The 18,113-nt window shown below is 53.9% G+C and overlaps 1 protein-coding gene across 2 annotated transcripts; it reads right to left on the reverse strand.

The window, feature by feature from the left end:
• Positions 1-627: 627 nt before the first annotated feature.
• LOC105699706 (plastin-2) lies at positions 628-16,620 on the reverse strand. Of its 2 annotated transcripts, none has more exons than XM_012424909.2 (4): positions 16,306-16,620; positions 3,600-4,030; positions 2,168-3,386; positions 628-2,084 (listed from the first exon to the last, which is right to left on the reverse strand). In XM_012424909.2, the coding sequence occupies exons 1-4, from the start codon at positions 16,354-16,356 to the stop codon at positions 1,893-1,895; spliced, it is 1,893 nt and encodes a 630-aa protein (XP_012280332.1). In that variant the 5' UTR covers positions 16,357-16,620; the 3' UTR covers positions 628-1,892. The 2 variants fall into 2 exon arrangements, with proteins under 2 accessions (XP_012280332.1, XP_012280331.1); XM_012424908.1 differs by lacking the exon at positions 16,306-16,620 and adding an exon at positions 4,319-4,459.
• Positions 16,621-18,113: the final 1,493 nt, after the last annotated feature.

The following is an 18,113-nucleotide window of genomic DNA, read 5'->3' on the forward strand; positions in this document are numbered from 1 at the left end:
GATACGTAAGACGTGGTTTAGGCGAAAATCATATTTTTGGAATGGATAAACTTAATAACTTTCCCGGAAACAGCGAGAATCAAAAGATTTTCGAGTCTGCATCTCGGTTGTATTGACCGCACTATTTCTTCGAGTCAGCCACAAGGCACGATCGATGATATACTCGTAATCGTATCACGTCATTTTTCGGAATCAACTTCAACGCGGGGTTTCTCCGAGAACCTGCGTGAAAAAGCATCCAGCACACTGTACTCCCTGCTTTTGTCTATTGTCTTAACGAGTAGGTACGTCAAAATCGCTACATCGAGTAATCTCTGAACAACGTAAAAAAACGCCCGCACGAAACGTCGCGTTCTCGGTGTATGTGGAAACTTCGGATTCGCTCGTAAAAAAGATTAAAAAAATCTGAGAAAGTAGGAAAATCTATTTCCTCCTTTCTACACCATCTCGGTTATTTGAGAACGTAGAAAATCCATGCGTCCACCTCTACCCGTGATTTGTGCCGTGCAAAAGCAAAAGGACCGCAACTGCGTCTCTACCGACACTAATGGTTTATTTTCAAATTAATGGCATAAAATATTGAAAAATATCCGATATAAACGTTACCTGGGATTGCATTCGGGATAATTATTATCTCAAGTATTTTTTTATTCGACGCAGCGTCTCAACGAAACATAACATTTATCTCGAAAAGTAGAAGATACAGTTACGGTTGTTCGCTTAACAGCGCGGACGACCTAGACCGAAAATCGACGTTTCCGTAGAATTCATGACGCGGGCTCGGTCATAGACTTTACCCAAGAACTTACACGTACACTGTACGCGTTTTATACAGTGTGTATATATTCTACGTATATTATGTATAGTTACTTATACACGACATATGATATAAAATGTGAGAAAAGTCTGATCGACGATGTGATTTTCCGGTCAAAGAAATCGCCCGTTTCGTGGAACTTTTAAGCAGGCGGCAAAAGCCGATTACAATTTATCGTTTAAATCGACGTTAAGCTCTTATCGAAATATATATATTTTCTATAAATATATGTATGCATCATATGCGTACTAAGGGCCTACGGAAGAAGAATTTGCAAAGAAACTCGTCGCGCAGTCAATCAACTCGGGACGTTCTCTGACCGTAACCTACGCGATTCGCTTCGATCGCGCGTATGCGTAAAATAACTACATACACTTACGACGCTCACCAAGGAAACTAACAATATCACGAGACTCGACGGTGTAAAGATTCGTCCTTATTTCCCGTGATCGGAAAAAACCGTGGAAAGCGGTTCGATTAAACCGCCGAGAGATCCAGCCGAGAAAAGCGGCTCTCGATGATCTCGCAAGTCGCGACAAAAATTCCTACGGTGAAAAAATTAATACTAATCCTATCCGCGGGTAAAATGGAAAAGTTGAAGCCACAATGATCCAAGAGAAAATTCTCATCTAATTACTTTTCGATCCGTCGTAGAAAGTCGACGGTTTGCAAGAAAAACGCATCATTGTTAGCAAAATTCCTCGCGACCCAGTCAACGCGCAATGGCCACGCAGCGAATTTGCAGGGATACCGTCAATTTTCACAGCTAAAACGGCACGCAATCGTCGAACTTTCAGGCCGTGATCGATCATTTTCGAAGTCGACGACATTCCTGGAAATTCGTCACGCTACGTATATTCGGATATAATCAGGAGGGATACTCGTAAGACACTGTCCCTGCTCCTCTTGATCCCCTTCCACGTACTTCGAGATAAGCTAACTTAATCTAAATATGTACAATTACGAATGTAAGCGACAGGTAGTCCGACACGGTTAGACGGCAAAAACGTACGAGCGGTCACGTCACGAGCTCTCGCGTACAGGGAAGATCCCGCCCCGGAAAGTTGGCGTGGCATTATTGACTATTGTTGACGTTGTTCTGCTTAACGGAATCCATGTTGGGCACATAGTCCATCGCCATTAAACAGGCAAACACCGTCATCACCATTTTCGGCTTGACCTCGGTTATATCCTCCGGAAGCGCGTAGACCCGCGCTCCGCACTTTCGGGCCAGGGATATCGCGTATTTCGCGTTATCCAAATTTTCCTGCGAACACATATCGAAATTAAATCAAACACCTCCGATAGAACGAGCCAGCTGAAATTAAGAGAAACAATCGAAAGTCGCACCTCCTCGGTTCCCCCTTCCTTGACGAGGTCGTAGTTGACGGACCCCGGCTTGATGGCATCGATAAGGTCGATAACGACCTTCCCGTCCGAGATGGAGTAATCTTGGAAGCCCTTGATGCCGCTACTCTTCCCGGCGCCCTGCAACTTCGTGTTGACCCACTGGACGATCTCCCTTTCGACGAAGGTGCTCCCCTGGGTCCCGGCCAGAGAGGTCAGAATCGAGAGGGTGTACGACCTCATCAGCTGCCAGATCAAGGCCAGGGTTAAAGTGTTGTTGCCATCGTTCAAGTCCTGCCCCGCGATCCCGACCAAGGAGAAGTTCATCTGCTTCCCCAGCTCCACGGCGTAGTTGCAGTTCTCGAGCTTTTCCATGAACTTCCTCAGCTTGGTGAACTTCTTGTGAACCTTGTTCCAGTTAACGGTCCCGGGCTTGATGATATCGTAGAGCTGGAAGATGACCAGCCCATCCGCCAGATCGCTGTACAGCCAATTCACATGGGGAGCCACCCCCATGGAGTTCATCCAATTTCTGTAGGTCTTCTCCTCCCTGGTTTCCTCGAGGGACTCCAGGCCCTCGATGGTGTTCTGCGGATTGTCCAGGCCCGGATAATTGTTGAACATGTTCGCGACGAACGCCAGATTCAGCTTGTAGATCCCGTTGACGACGTCGCTGGGCGTGACGAAACTGCGGCAGCCGAGTTTCGCGGCCTGCTGGAGCATGATTTCCGCCCTGGTCGTGTGATTCGGTTCCATCAGCGCCTCGAGGGTGACCCCGGCCGTGTGCGGGGCGATCTGCTTGATCAGATACGTATAGATCTCCGAATCCGTGATGTCGGACTGGAAATTGTTGCACCTCCTGGCGATTCCGGCCCTCTCGAGGTGGTGGTTCACCCATCTCAGGAGGATCGACTCCGGGGACAGCTTGAGGAGATTCTCGATGCGTTCGCCGTCCTGCAGGAGAGTCGCCAGGCCCGGGCAGTTCTCCAGCGTGATCTGGTTGAAGAGACCGATCCTGATGATCTGCCAGAGAAGACCGAGGACCAAGTGCGGGGAGCCCTTCGTCAGGTCGTGGGCGTCGATGTTGACGATGTTGCAGCCGATGGACTGGGCGGAGGACAAGGCCAGGGTCAGGTTCTCGTGCTTCTTGTACAGCGTCAGATTCTTCTTGTTGATCGTTCTCTCGTCGATGGTGTCCGGGCACGAGTGGTTGATGATTTTGCTGGAAAAGTATCGAAGTTGGTCAAAGAGTCCAAGAAATTTCGCAAACACGGATAAAGATAGAATCGAAAGATAGAGCCGCGCGAATCGATACGTCGATAGGGCGTTGCGGGATTGTCGGATATCGTTATCCGACATCGACGCGTTTCGCGAAAAAGCAAAGAGAAGAGAAAACGACCGATATCTCGGTAACCGGTTGGCGCGATTCTCATACCAGAGCAATATTCCATCCTTGACTTTGTCGTAGAGAGTTTTGCCTTCCGGGTCAATGGGCAGGAGGTGGTCGAGGTCGGGGTCGTGGCCCAGGTTCGTGTTTATCCAGTCGCTGAAGGCGAGCTGCTCCTCCAATCGGACCGAATGAGTGGTCCCCTCGCTGGAGGCCTCGGATATCCCTCCGAGGGTTTCCAGATTCTCCTTCTTCGAGACGACCTGCTTGAACGTCGAGCCCAGCTCGTTGGCCTTGAGCTCCTTGCAGAGCTTCTCGAACTCGTCGAAGGAGAGTCGACCCTTGTGCTCGGAGCGCTGCTTGTCGTCATATTCCTCGATCATCTGGCGCACCTTGTACCCCGGCATCTTGAAACCGCAGACGTCCAAGGCGTTCCGCAGCTCGGTCAGGTCGATGAAGCCATCTCCGTTCTGGTCGATCTGCGGAAACGAGAGAAAGGGTATCAACCGAGAGAACACTCGAAAGCGCGCCCGAGTCGCCGACCCGCCGAGTCGCTCGTTGGGCGAGCATCGATCCCTCGATGCGGCAAATTAAATTCGAAACGTCCCACGACCCGAAGGGGAACGCGATATCGGACCAGTGGATGCCTCCGCCGAAGTCGCAGCTGGGTCACCGATTAATCGCTTCCATCCCGGAATGAATCGTGCACCTGGGCGCCATCGTCCACGCCCTGGTCCGAAGGACTCCGCGCCTCGCCGACTACTCACTAATCCGAAGAGGTAGGAGAAGTCCTTCGAGTACTCCTTGACGACGTCCCACCTCTCGATGTCCTGGATCTCCATAGGGACCCGTTAAACCGTCAAATTCTCCAAAGACCGTCGAGCGATACGACCGACACTCGCGACTCTCGCCGGGAACTCGGGCGCACTCGAGGCCCAAGGTCTCGAGGCTTATCAGCCTTATCGGGTCCGCAGATACTCGATAATAGCGAAACGGCCGTGCACGTCCCGGGACCCGACGACGTCCTCCTGGGGAACTCCCCTCGGAGATGGCAAAGATCACCCTCCAGGACCGCGACTCTCGCTCGACCGGTCGCGACTGAGAGAGAGAAAGAGAGGGTTCGAGATCTCGCACTCGTTCGCTAAACGATTCCAACCTGGGTCGATAATAACTCTTTGGCTTCGATGACGCTCATTGGAAATGACTGGCTCGTCGATTGTCATCCGGAGAGACGCGAGAAGCCATCGTTACAAGGGTGAGTCCTAAATTAATTTTAAGGAAAAATCCCGTCGAGGCTTAAAAAAAAATCGGCGCTACCGAATATCTCCGGAGTAGACAAGGATGTCGGGTCTCGATTTAATTTCACCGGTGATCGACGAGGTACGAATTTTTTGTATTCATTAAGCGTATACATCGTTGCGTCCTCGCGTTCGATGGCATACATCGGCCAACGTAAGCACGATATCCTCTTTCGTCGTGAGCCACGCTTTCGTTTAATAGTTCAGGAACGAGTGATAGCAACCTTCGAGTCAACGGAGATAACGAATAGTCGCGGCAATTGTTTGCAAACTACCGCGAGGTGCGTTTTGAGGCACGTGACACCTTGTAAAATTATCCTCACCGTGTTTGGATAATACGGCCGGCCCGGTATCGCGCTTGGGATGCGATCGGCCTCGAGTTCCTCTCGTTCCTTTTGGATCTACGACGTCGAAACGAGAGATAAGAAGTTAAAGGGACAATTAATGACGACAGAGAAAGAGGAAGTAGCGGTCGCGACTCGTCGAGGGGGTAATTCTTCTACCGTGACGTTCGACGTCGCTTCGGCGTACCGCGTTATGACATGCGTCAAAAATCCCGAAGAATGCATCGAATTACGAACGTTGCGCGATCGGTCGATCGCATCGGAGAGGGGCCGCATAGAAGCGCATCTCCTTGAAAGTGGGCACGACGTTACGAAACTGCGTGCTCGATAACGTAATTATGCAGTCCGCGTAGCGCGCGAGGACGATCGCTCTCTCTTAATTGCACCGAGGGGGACGGTTCGCGTATCAAGGGGGTATGTACGTCGTTTAACCGAAGTCGTCGAGCTCCGAGATCATGGAACAACGAGTCCGTCTCTTGTTCCGGACGAACTCCCCGTTACCGCTTAATGGCCGTTCGCGACGCGGCAGGTTCTTCCCGTGAAAATAATGTAAACGGTCGCCAGGGGTATTATTATAAAACGTTACAGTCATCCCCGGAGCAATTCGATGACTTCTTGCGATCTACGTTTCCCGCCACGTGAGCGCGATGGAGAGAAACGACTTCGACTTGTCCGGAGTGCCGCGAGGCGAGGCAGGGAAATTTTTCTGCATAATTTTATCGACACCTCGATACCCAGGAGGATATTTTTTTTCTTAGAAAATTCTATCCAGCTTTCCTCCGTATATAAAATAATCGTCGATATTTCCGGAGAAACCGCGAGTGTCGGTCTACCGAGTGACCGACAAGAACCGGATCGGCAAATCCGGGCCACTTGATCTTCTCCTCCTGCACTCTGGGAAGGCAACGAACCCTCCGCGTAATATACGACTTCCTTTATCCACAACGTCGTTTCCTCTCGCCTCGTAAACATACGTGTCGAGGTCGTAAACTGCATCGGATTTTAACTCGACGCCGGATTACGGTCATCGGCTCGTCAAGGACGCGAAATTCGGTGCTTCCGACCGGGAGACGTTTCCTTTACCCTCTACGGGCAGTGATATTATAAGGGAAGGAAAAGGAAAATTAAATAAAAACACCACGCACGTCAAACGTCGAGACCGATCGTTCTCTCGGTTTATCCGGCGATTCCGGGTGTCGCGAATTCCCGCCTCGTCCGTTCCAGCGAGTCGAATTTCGCGAGGCGTGCGATTACTTTTCGAGGCGTCGATTACGGAGCGTCGGAGGAAGAGGCGCGTCCTTGGATACGCACTTTGGAATCCGGAAAGCGAGAATCCGAGACCCTGGACAGCCGAGTTGAAAATTACGTCGGAGAGAAAAAGACGTTGGCGCAAAGTGCCGCCATCAATGGCGGAATTATGGCAAATGGATTTTTCACGGCGTCTCCGTAACGACCTACATCCACAGGGCCGTTCTCGGTCTATCCGTCTTTACGGGCGCGCAATGACTCATCTCGCTATAAAAATGTATCTCGACTGCCGATAGGATCTTCACCGAGAGCAAGGATACGTAGGCCAGTCGTTGAGCGCCAAACACTTCGGATATTTAATCCTGGAAAATTTAGCGCGTACTCGCGCCGTTTTCACATTTCGTCCATTAAAGTGATTCATTTCCAAGGCGCGGAATGAATCGCCTCGCGTGACACACGCGTCCCACATTCAGCTTTTCATTTCCCGAGAATCGACGCGGTCATTGAAAATTCCGTCATTACCGCGACGAGTCATAGTCGGGAGAATCGACGCGTCGCGACCTTCGCGAGACCGGACGTTCCTCGGCGGACAGGTGTACCTGAAAAACTGGCCGTTTAATCAAGGAACATTGGACGGGAAAGAGGTAGAAAAACTCGCGTCGGAAAAAGGGAAAAACTCGCGAGCCTCGTTCCGAGTTTAAGGGTCGCCGCGCCGGCGCGGGGGTAAAAAAGGACCTCGCGCCATGACCCGGGGCAACGGATTCGCGTCCTCCTTTCTTCCCCCTTCTTTTCGACCACTTTTCTCCCGGACGACCGAGGATAACGCGCTTTCGGAGAACTCCCCTCCAGGAGTCGCGACGACGAGCCGCCGCGAATGGAAAACCGAGGCGATTCGAGACCTCGAGCGAGAACCGCCAAACCTTTGGCGCTCCTTTCGTCGCGGCGATTAGCCGATCTAAAAACCACCTTGGAAAGTATATCTACGCCGCGGCAAATCTACCGGCGTATGGCGCAACGCAACCGCATTACCCCGGCGTGAATCGTCCCGAGCCCCTCGTTGCCCGCGTAATGCAGCTGCAACTGGTTTTGCGGTAAGGCGGCTCGACTGCGGTATCAATGTCGGCGCATGCATCGCGCACCTGATCCCGCACTCCGAGGATCGCGCGCTACCCGTTCCCCGTAACAGGAAGAAAAAAGTCAAAAAGGCCTAACCTACCGTAACCCAACGTAACCTACCCCCTCCGCGGCGTCGAGAAAAATCGTCCCCTCCGACGCCTCGGCGCCGAGAAAAAGCGTCACCCGGGACGATGCCATCTCCAACGAGGCTGAGGTCGGCGATGATAAATCAATTAATCGACGAAACCGATACGCCTCCGCCTTATCGCGGGCCTAGATAGACGGGGGCGATCCGAAGATCGTATGCAAACGGCGAGGACGATTTCGTTGCGCAATCGGCGACCGATTCCGTCGTTGTCGCTTTCGTTCCCCACCGAGCGAGACGAGTTGCCGATCCTCGGCACGCTCGGAGTCGCAACTTTCGACCGCGCGTTTTCGATTCGTTCGGCTGGATCGACGACGAACAGCGAGCGCGCGTCTACGCGGGGCAGCGTAAGAGAACGTAAGGTACTTTCGTCGCCGACAATGCCCGGTCTGTGTCTTGGAACAAGCGAGGCGCAACTCCGGCGCTAACTCGGCCAGGATCGGGCAGAAGTAGTTGGGCTCGCGAGAGGAATAACGACGGCTTTCAAACCCGGGCTTTAACCCACGACGATCGATCCCACCGAAAAATCGAATAATCCTTTGAATTAGCCAAATATTTCATTTTTTCGATGAAATCTTTTCCTCGGGGTAGGAGCGCTTGCGCCACTCCGAAATATTTCACGGAGGAATATATGAAGAAAATTTCTGGATTCCGCGTTTTAATTCATTGATTCGCGAAGGGTTGCAATCTCGGGATCTCCTCCCGGGCCCCGCAAAGTGCGCGCCCCCTCGAGGGCTGATTCACCGGCCGCAATCGCGGAAAGCGGAGACGCGTTACGCTCGACTGTCTCTGCCGATTCGGATAATCAACGTCGCGCCCCTTGACTCGAGATTGCTCTATTTTTGTCGCGCAATCGGGTCCCGACGTCCGCCCGAAACGGCGTCGAGAGAGTCTTCCTTTCCCGTTTCCGCGGCGACCCGGCAAATCGAGAGGATTCTCGAGATTCTCCCCGACTCCGGGAATCTCGGAGTCGGCGCATAAATTACGGCCGCCTCGAAAGAAAAAAAAAAAAAGGAAAAGTACCGAGACAAGTTCGTTGGAGCGAGTCCGAGGAGCGTTCCTTCCCGAAGGCGCTTAACGGTATAACGTCCTGGCCGAGCGGCCCGAATGCGAGTTCCTCGTTGCTCCTCTTAGAAAAAAAGGACTCCTCGAAGGAAGAAAACCGCGGAACCGAGGAGGCCGAGGTCGCGATTCGACTCGTCGGATTAAAGCATTTCTTTGAGAGCGCAATTTCGACCCCTCCTGAAATTCGACTCCCCGGAGGCGCGGGGCTTCCCGGTCGAGTCGATATTTCGGAAAGGTCCGGTCGACGTCCGCCCTGACTCATCGATTTCCGGACTTCCTTCCTCCCTTCCAGGTTAATCGCGAGTCGGCCTCGCTTCGCTCGACTCCCCGCAAAGGTCTCTTAGCAGTCGTTACCCCGGAAAGTGGCACGCGAGGGCTCGCCGGGGCAAAATGAAAATCTCGACGGCGCCTCGAACGAGAGACCGTGAGAAGGGATAGACGGTCTTAATCCACCGGCACGTAATCCTTGGGCATAATCGCGCGATCCGAGAGGATATTCGCTTAGGAAATCACGGATCTTAACGCTCGAAATCCTGCGGGAATCAGGAGATCGCCGAAGGGGGTAACAATTTGTGACCGAACGTCCCTTGTCCCCGAATCGCGTCGTCGTCCGTCGGGTGAAGTCAATGGAAGTCGGCACTCCAAGTGAAATCCAAGTGAATAGCTCCTCGGCGCGATCCCTCGGAAATTCGCGGCGCGCGCAAATCCTACTCCGGGACGTCGAGACGCCTCCTCCATCCGTGAATCACGCGAGCGTTAAACCCGCGGGTCACTTTGCCCATACGTTGCAATTAAAGGCGCTGACGAACGGACGTCGCTCCGTCGTCGGTCCCTCCTCGAGGCTTTCGTCACGGCGCGAGAAAACGAGAGAAGCGTCGCCCACTTCGCGCGATCGTTCGCGAGAGTCCCGACCTAACCTCAAAAATCGGGCCAAGGGGGATCGCGAGTCGACTTTTAACGAGAACGGGTGCGCGGACCCGCGCATCCATAAAAAGATTCGAGGTCGAACTCAATTAGCATTTATGCTCATTCCCACGTGTGCCTCTCTCTAGGGCACGAGCCGACGTTCCCGCCGTCCTTATAAAAGCGACGTCTCTTTAAAAGGCTCCGCTCGCGGCGCGGGCTGACGTATCCCGGGCGAGCCGTGTACTTTAAATTCCAATGACCGACCCATTGTTGCGTTCGAGTACCCACGACGTCGTTTGCGCGCTCCTGGGGGTCCCGGCTCTCCCAGGACGTCGCGACGCGTCAAAAACGCCCCTCCGCTTTCGGTTCCGGACCCTCCGACCCCATTGAGCGCTCCCCGACATCCGATTGTAAAAATGTTATTTCTCAAAAATCAATACACCAACGGTTAACGTCGAAAGGTCGATGTTTCCAAATTTCGCGTCGCGTGGATTTGAAAAATTGCGCCGCGTCGTGAACTCGAGGGCGACGAAGGCGGAAAAGAAAAAAGGAGAAAGTGAATTAATTCGAAATAAACGTGGACGTAATCGTCCTTTATCCGCCGGTTTCCCTTTCCCTAAGGGCAGGCTCGGCGTATCCCGGGGAGTTCGAGGCAGGGCCAATTATAAAGACATCGCGTAAATAAGGAGCCAAGCGTGGGAGAGCGCCAACAAAGGATAGGACTCGCGTCCTCTTACGCGGAGGACGTGAGAACGGGAGCCCGAGTGCGCCATTCGCCTGAGAAGAGAACACCCGGTCTCGCGAAATCTCGCCCCCTTTCCCGAGTTCGGAAATCCAGGAAACGCGAGCTCGGTTCCCTCCGAAAGGCCCGCCTCGTTGTTTCACGTCGCGATCGATCGCGATGCACCCGCGGTATTTTTAGAGCGCCGCGGACGCGTCACTTCTGTCGTGCTTCGATGACGAACGGTCAAGTGTCAGGCGCGCCACGTGCACGGAGACAACGTCTCATTCTCCGCTGGAAGGAGAGAAAACGAGACGGCTCGCGACTCGTCGACGGGGTCGCGAAAAGGGTCAAAGGAAGTCATGGAGCACCCTCGTCGTCGGGCGTGACTCGAAAAGCGGGGAACGAGAGCGCCGACCGATATCGCGAGTGAAAGTCCCCGGCGGCATTAGCGACCGTAATGGCCGGCCGATCGGTAACGGCGCAGCCCCCGTAACTCGGTGGTCGAAAATAAAATAAATCGACGCTTCCCCCGATTCCTCCGAGCGGGACTTATCGTCGAATCGTTGACGTTCGATTTTTCCCTCGGTACTCGAGGACAGTCGTTCGCGGTATTTGAACTCGACTCGTAAAAGGGAGCGCTCGGAGGCAGTGGTCGAAACGAGACGAAGAAGTGACATCACCTAGGAAGAATTTCCACGGCGATTTCGGTCGCTCCTATCGATTCGCGTTCCCTGGCAATCTCGGCGGTGATTTCACCCGCCCCGCGGAACGCGCCTCGCGGATGCCTGAGATGCACAACGCGGCTAATTGCAGGAGGGAAAATCTCTTGAAGTCGCCGCCTCGCTCGATCCCGGGAGAGGGAGGGAAAAGGGTAATTAAAAGAGGAGAAAGGGCGCCGCGATAAGTCGCCGGAGCGAAGGTTAATCTCGAGAGACCCTCGACCGTGTCGGTCTTATTTTTCAATGGCAAGACAAATGCCTCTACTCGACGCGATAAATGAAAAAGTGGACGAAGAGAACAAAGTTCTCCCCCGACTCGCGGCGTTCGATAGCGCGCGAGAATGAGATCGCGTATCGCGTAACGGGCATCGGGGATTCCAAAGGAACGAATTAGGGGCCGCAAAAAGGAGCCCCTCTTTTTCCGAAAGGCCACCGGGGGTTTCCTTCGGACAAAAAGGGCCCGAAGAAGCGACGCGTGCCAACGCGTGGTGCGGCCACTCCAGGGGGCTGCCACGTGGTCGCCGACCACCCGACTCCAATGTGCGCCGCTCCGAATATAGAGCCTCTCGACGAATACCGACCCGAGGGAGCATTCGAAGATACTTTTACCGAGATGCCAGACCTCCGAAGACCACCGAGAAAAAAATGTCACCGACCCAAAGAAATATTTCGTTAATTCGTTCTTCGATTCCATGAATTTTTTTTTCTCGGCGTATCTACCCCGTTTCGACGTTCCTCGAGGCACCGACGGGTACGTGGAATATTTTTCCACCTGCCACGGCCTAAGGAGATACTCTAAATCTCTCGTCTGCAGAGGAGCGATAAAAATAGGCCCCGCAGATGGGGCGGCGCGTGATCAAGGAAAAACGTCCCGAGCGCGGAAATCCCTCCACAAATGGAGTAGACAAAGAGCCCGGTCCACCGGCGCGTCATGCGACGTTTGCGCGGCCGATAAAGCCGATAAACCCGACAAATCCCGTCAATTTAGTTGCAACGATCCCGACAAAGTCCCCGAGAATTAACGCTCGTCGTGTTTCATTTCTCTCGACCCAAGGAGATATCGACGAGACCCACGGATTACGACGTCGCGGCCGAAGCGGACGTAATCGCGGCGCGGCTAAACGAGATCACGGGACGACGCGACGATCTTCCATTTTTCCACGATTTAGGTCCGGGTCGGGGCAAAAGCCAGGTCGCGGAGTTACACAAGAAATCCAGGTACGCGATATAATGCGATTATGTAGTATCCATCGCGGAAAGGGAAAAGGAAGGCGTTCGCGTCGATCGTTACTCCGCCGCGGATGTTCCGATGGCTAGCAAAAAAAAATATATGCCGGATCCCTCGTTACTATTTTTTTTTTTCAGGGATCGCGAAGGGATCATCGAGTCCCGACCCTCGAGGGGAAACGCGCGACGAGGGGATGTACCCCTGCAGATCGTGAGATCGAACCGCAGCGATTTCACAGTCGTGAGCATGAAATTAATGCAGAAATGCGCTTCGACTACTTCCTCGAGAATGCCAGCCTTGGAATCGGAGCGGCCCGAGGGAGGAAAAATGAGGAAGAATCGAGCGCCGTTATCACCGGTTTACGGGCGGATATCGCGAGGTTCGACCCGTGCCGAGGAAAAACGAGACGGGCGAGTTGGATGGCCGATTTTCAAAAGGTAATAAACCTCGCGCATCCGGAAATTTCACCGCCGTCAGTTGGGAGTGCCGTCATCCGAAGGACGTCAAACCCGGAAACCGCGACACCGCCGCCTCAAGGATAGTTCGCAAAAAAAAAAAAAAAGAGAAAAATCTCGGCGATCTACATACACCACTTATCCCGTGAATTTCATTAAACCGTTTAAAAAGGAATGCGAGAGAGAGAGAAACCTCTCACGTACGTCCGCGTTGAAAAATCGAGAGACCTCGAGAGCATACCTTCGGTTCATAATTTATCCCGCTGGTCTCCTACCTTCTTCTGTTTACTTTTTCGATTCCTCCGTATTTGGGATAGATCACCGTCCACGTTGGTTCTCGCGTTGCAAAGAGATCGATCGTCCTCGTGGAAACGTCGCGGCACGGTCGACGATTTTCATTTTTTTTCCTCCTTTTTTCCCCAACGCTTCTCATTCCGTTATCCACTTTGTCGAACCGATTCGAAAGGCCTCGCGTGTCGCCGGGTGTGCGTCTCGTTTCCATTGTACCGTATGACAAAACCCGACGACGGCGCAATTTGCACGTGACTCTCGGACGCAGCGGTGCGGCACTTTTACGCGGAAACGGGATCGCCGCCTTTTTTAAGGGGATAACCCTTTCGCCAAACCCGAGGGGGGAAAGCGACGCGAGCGAGGAAAACCAAGTATTCGACGCGACTCTCCCCTCCCACAGTCACTTTTTTTCACCTTCTTCATCGCAGATAACTGCGGCCCCTTGAACACGCGAGATGAGTCACGGCAGGAGACGCAAAATTTAGGAAAAAAACAAACCTGCCGATTCGTCTCTATCTCTTTTTTTTTTTTTTCTTATCGCCGCGAGATTTCGTGAATCGCGCTCTCGGGACACATCAATTAGGGGGATTAAATAACGCGGCTCGTGATTGACGTTAAATCCGGACAATTTCGTCGAGCCGCGCGAGAAGAGCGAGAGAGAGGGAGATGAGAGAGAAGAGAGGAGACATCTCGCGCCCGAGTAAAAAACGACTCGTTACTTGAGATAGAGACGTTTGCAACCGGAGTCTCCAACAATGCCGTTGCTCCAATTATTGCTCAACGAGCCGGCCACAATGGCACGGCGCGGTTACGCAATCCGGCCCGTGCGGACGCTAAACGCACAATTTCCGAGGAAAGTGCGCGGCGTAAATAAATATCAAGCGAAGAAACAAAAGTATGGATGAAAATTAAACGGGCACGCCCTCTCGAGGAGGAGCGATCCTTCCGGCGATGATTCCATGAAGTCCGTATCGCGGTGATATGGGGACCGCGGAGATGCGTTTCCGCCCGTTCCGGAAGGGGACACGAATCGGCGCGCAAATTCGTTCTCTTCTCCGGCGAGGAGCCGTTTTCGACCCTCGCGTCAGCCGCAAAGGGGTTGAAAACCGAGCCACGTCGAGAATCCACCCGAGAGGGGGTGCTCCCGAGGCCGGGGGATGAATTTGCAGCGTCGACGCGATCAAAGGGAGATAATTCCGGCCCGCACCCTGCCGACTTCGGGGAACAACTTCCCAGCCTTCCGACGTTCTCCGTCGCCGAGAGCTCGGTTCTCTCCTCGTTTTTAAACGAAAATTCATCCCTCGAACGGGGTCACCCGAGGGTGGCCGGGACTGTCAAAATTCAACCCTCGAGAGGAGGCACAAAGGGCTCGGGATCGGCGCCCCCGTCGACGTTCGTTCACCCTATTTATCCCTACGCGCCCGCGTAACGTCCGCCCCGTCCCCGCCGCGTCGCCCACGGCGAGCGTTTACGGCCGCGATGTGTGCGGGATTTAAATCGTCGTTGACTCCCGCGAAGGAAAAATTCGCACCGACGTCCCGAGGTGAGGGGTCAGCGGAACGAGAATTGAACCCTCGAGGGGAAAACGTTCCTTCCCCGTCGTGCTCCAATTTTTCCCCAAAATTCTCCCCTGCTCCGGTTGTCAAAGTGAACGATGGAAAAACTCCCTCGCACCCGATTCCCCAAAATGGCCCTCGAAATTAATCCCCCAGGACCAACTTTTCGGATGGAATGAAAAAGTTCCTCCGATCCGCGGGCTCGATTTCCGGCGACGGTTCGCTTCCCGTTCCACGGTCTACGTGGCCGGGCATTTGATTTGCAAAAACACGGAGAAGGGGTCCTCCTCTCCCCCGGACTCGTCGCCGGTCAGGAGTGCACCGAAAGCCGGAGGGAGGCCGGGGGCAGGAGGAGGTAATAATCCGGGGCCGGCGACATAACGCGAGGGCACGCTTCCTGGTCTCGAGAGCGCGTTCTCCCTCCCCTCGGAGGACCGAGGAATCCGATATCCGTTAAGCGTAGGTTAAGCCCCGACGTCCAGAAACGAGTTTACGTCCGCACCCGCGCGCTCTCTCGGCCCAGGAGCGGCCGCGAGGGTCGTGGCCTGGATTCGAAAAAACCATTCGTACCTCTTTCTCGAATCGATGCCGCGCGAGTGGCGCATAGGATTAAGATACGCGGAACGCAGGAACGACACCCGGCGACGAGAAAAATTCTCGGTCTCGTCCTTTTCGCGATAACTTGCTCGTCGTCGACGACGCCCCCCGTTTCCCTCTTCCTCGGCCGCGAGGCGCTCGGGTAAACGTGGCAACGTCGTCCAAAGGTGTGGTTCCTCCGCCTTTCGGAGTTATCTCTCCGGGAATACGCGAACTCGTTCGTAAGAGCGACCAAACGACTCGCTTCCAAGTCGGAAAGGTGGCCGCGTCGAAGGAACGCGTTTCCGAATTTCGGGTTGGAACAGTTGCCGGAGACGTCTCGACGATACCGCGATTACGCCGGCCCCGCACGGTAAATATTTAGGTTTCGAGGATCGCACGTGTCCTCGGTCTCCGGCGGCGCGCTCGCGGCCCGGAAAGATTTTTTCGTCCACCCGGGAGTTCGAGTACGGGGGTTTCCCCGGAACCGCCGGAGCATCCGGAAGAGCGATAAAAGCAACGCGCCGGTTACTTTTTCCGGAGCGTTGCGTAAACCACGCGCGCGCCTCGCCGAAAGAGAAGGTATCGAAAATGAAGCGAGTTCGCGAATAATCGCGAGGTGAATTCTAGCCGAATCGTCGGCAGGCACGATCGGTCCTTTCGAATCCCTCGAGCGCCGAGTACCGCAACGTGGCCTTGAAATCGAGCGATAAGGCGGTCATCTTGGGGGCGAAAGGGCGGGTGCCGGCGACCGAAACCGGGAATACCCGTCTCGTCCCGACAGGTAGGAATTTGACGAGGAAATAAAATATTTTCAATTTAATGCGTATATCGGAGCTCGAGGCGAAGAAGCGAGCGGAAAGAGGGGACGTTTAAAAGGTTCGATCGACCTCGAAGAAGCGGGCCCATCCCTTCGGGGAAAAGGGCAGGCGCTCGCGAGAGTCCTGGCAGGAAGCCCAGGACCGTCGGCCTCGCCACGCGGCACCGGGAGGCAGGCCACGCGGGCCGCGCGATAAGCGCAGGATCGATAAGGAACCGCGAACCTGCCGTCCGGGTAGGTAAAAAGGAAGCCGGTTCGCTCACCGCTTGAAACTGCTCGAGCAGCTCCTGCCGGTCGTCGATCGCGGTGGCCATGTTGTTGCCGGAGTCCTTCCGTGCGCGCAGCTCCGACTCGGCTCTCCGGCAGGTTCTCTTCCGAGCAGGTGCTCGGCGGGGCCTCGGCTCGGGTCGCGCGCACCGCTCCGTCGGGGTCGGCTCGTTCCTGGGCACCGGTTCTCCGAATACTGTCGGTTCTCGCGCGCGCGCGCGGAGGCTGCGGAGCGTCGTCTCTCGCTTTCTCCGAGGACACCCGAGGACTGCCGAGGACCGGCGGGGACTGGCCTCGGGTCGCGCACCGGCCGAGCGACGACTCACCCGCCGGGTCCGCGGGTCACGCGGGTTCCCTCGCTCGCTCGGCCAACTTCGGCCGACTTCGGCGGGACTCGGATCGCCGCCGCGGTGGCCCGCCCTTCGGCGACGCGATGCAGGGCCCGCGGTCCTTGGCTCGGTGCACGCGCACCCGCCCTCGCATCCGAGCGGCCCACTCGGAAGTTGCGTTGCGCGCGACCACGCCGAGTGGATGTGGGCTAATCGCGTGGGAAGGGGTGGGATTCGATCAAACGTTTCTTCTGCCTTTTCTTTTCCCATCGGGCTCGTTGCGAACGTCGCGAGAACGTCTCGCACTGCGTCCGAGGACACGAGGCGGCTCGAAGAGCACCCTGGGTTGTCATAAATAACGAGTACTTTTTATCTTAAGAGTTAAATCTAACGATGCCGGGTGGAGGTGTTTCGCGGGAGGACCCAAAATTTTGGATCGAAGCGAGCGATTGCCCGAGGAATGCGGAGTGACGCATGCGCGCCGCGCGACAAAGTTCAAAGTTGCGGTAGTACCCGGAACGCGAGGTGGGGGCGCCACGCGCGACATACGTAGCCCTGAAAACGGAGTCAACGTCTACGGAGTTTCCGCCTCTTATTTATTTTCGCGACGTGATCTGGCTGCAAGAGGGGAATAAAGAAGTATCCTTGTCTCAAAGGTATCTCCGGTATGAACATTTAATCTCGAAAAGGTAAAAATAACCTTAACGGCGAGTTTACGATCGATTCTCGAAATCCGTGATGCGCGCGCAGCCGTACCTAAAATACGTATAGATTAATGGGGCTGTAAATAAGGTAAATAACTCGTTACTCAAAAGAAACCAAAATCTCGGTCGAGATCCATCCGAAGCCCTGGACAAGGTAATATTTTCCTATTTTATAAAACCTTGATTTATTGGCCGTAGTGAGCCAGATGTTGATTATTAGCGTCGACTTTGAATAATGCGTACGAAAGAAGCGTATGGCACCTGAGATATGACTCTACTTCCGACACGGCGAAGAGCATCTGTCGCTGGCATATGGGGAGCAAACTCGCTTCCATTAGCAACCCTTTTTAACGTGGTTCCAAAACCTTAACCGATGCCCCGGTATTGTGAATTCTGCAATGGCTTAACTTGTACCTTCTGCATTCTCGAGGCGGAACCCTCGCGGTATACGTTCCGAAATCTTGAAGAAATGAGTCAGTTATTCGCGATGAATCACGAACTTTTTAAAATGATAATAATGCAACGGTTAGAATTAAAATGACGCGATGAGTCACACGTAAAATCACGACATTGTGTATTGTGCCTTTGCGATTCGCGGTTTCTTCGATGACAAGGTCGTAATAATTATAGGAATGCAAAGACTCTTGCTCGTAATGAAATCGGTACCAAATGCACGTTATAAAATAAAACGAATGCGACGATAAGATTTCTAGGTTCTTCATAAGATTAACAAAAGTCTAGATGCAAACTCGAATGGAAGAAAATTTTGTG

Source organism: Orussus abietinus, unplaced genomic scaffold (genome assembly GCF_000612105.2).
Source record: "Orussus abietinus isolate OABI.00-Male unplaced genomic scaffold, Oabi_2.0 scaffold10, whole genome shotgun sequence".
Lineage (NCBI taxonomy): Eukaryota > Metazoa > Arthropoda > Insecta > Hymenoptera > Orussidae > Orussus > Orussus abietinus.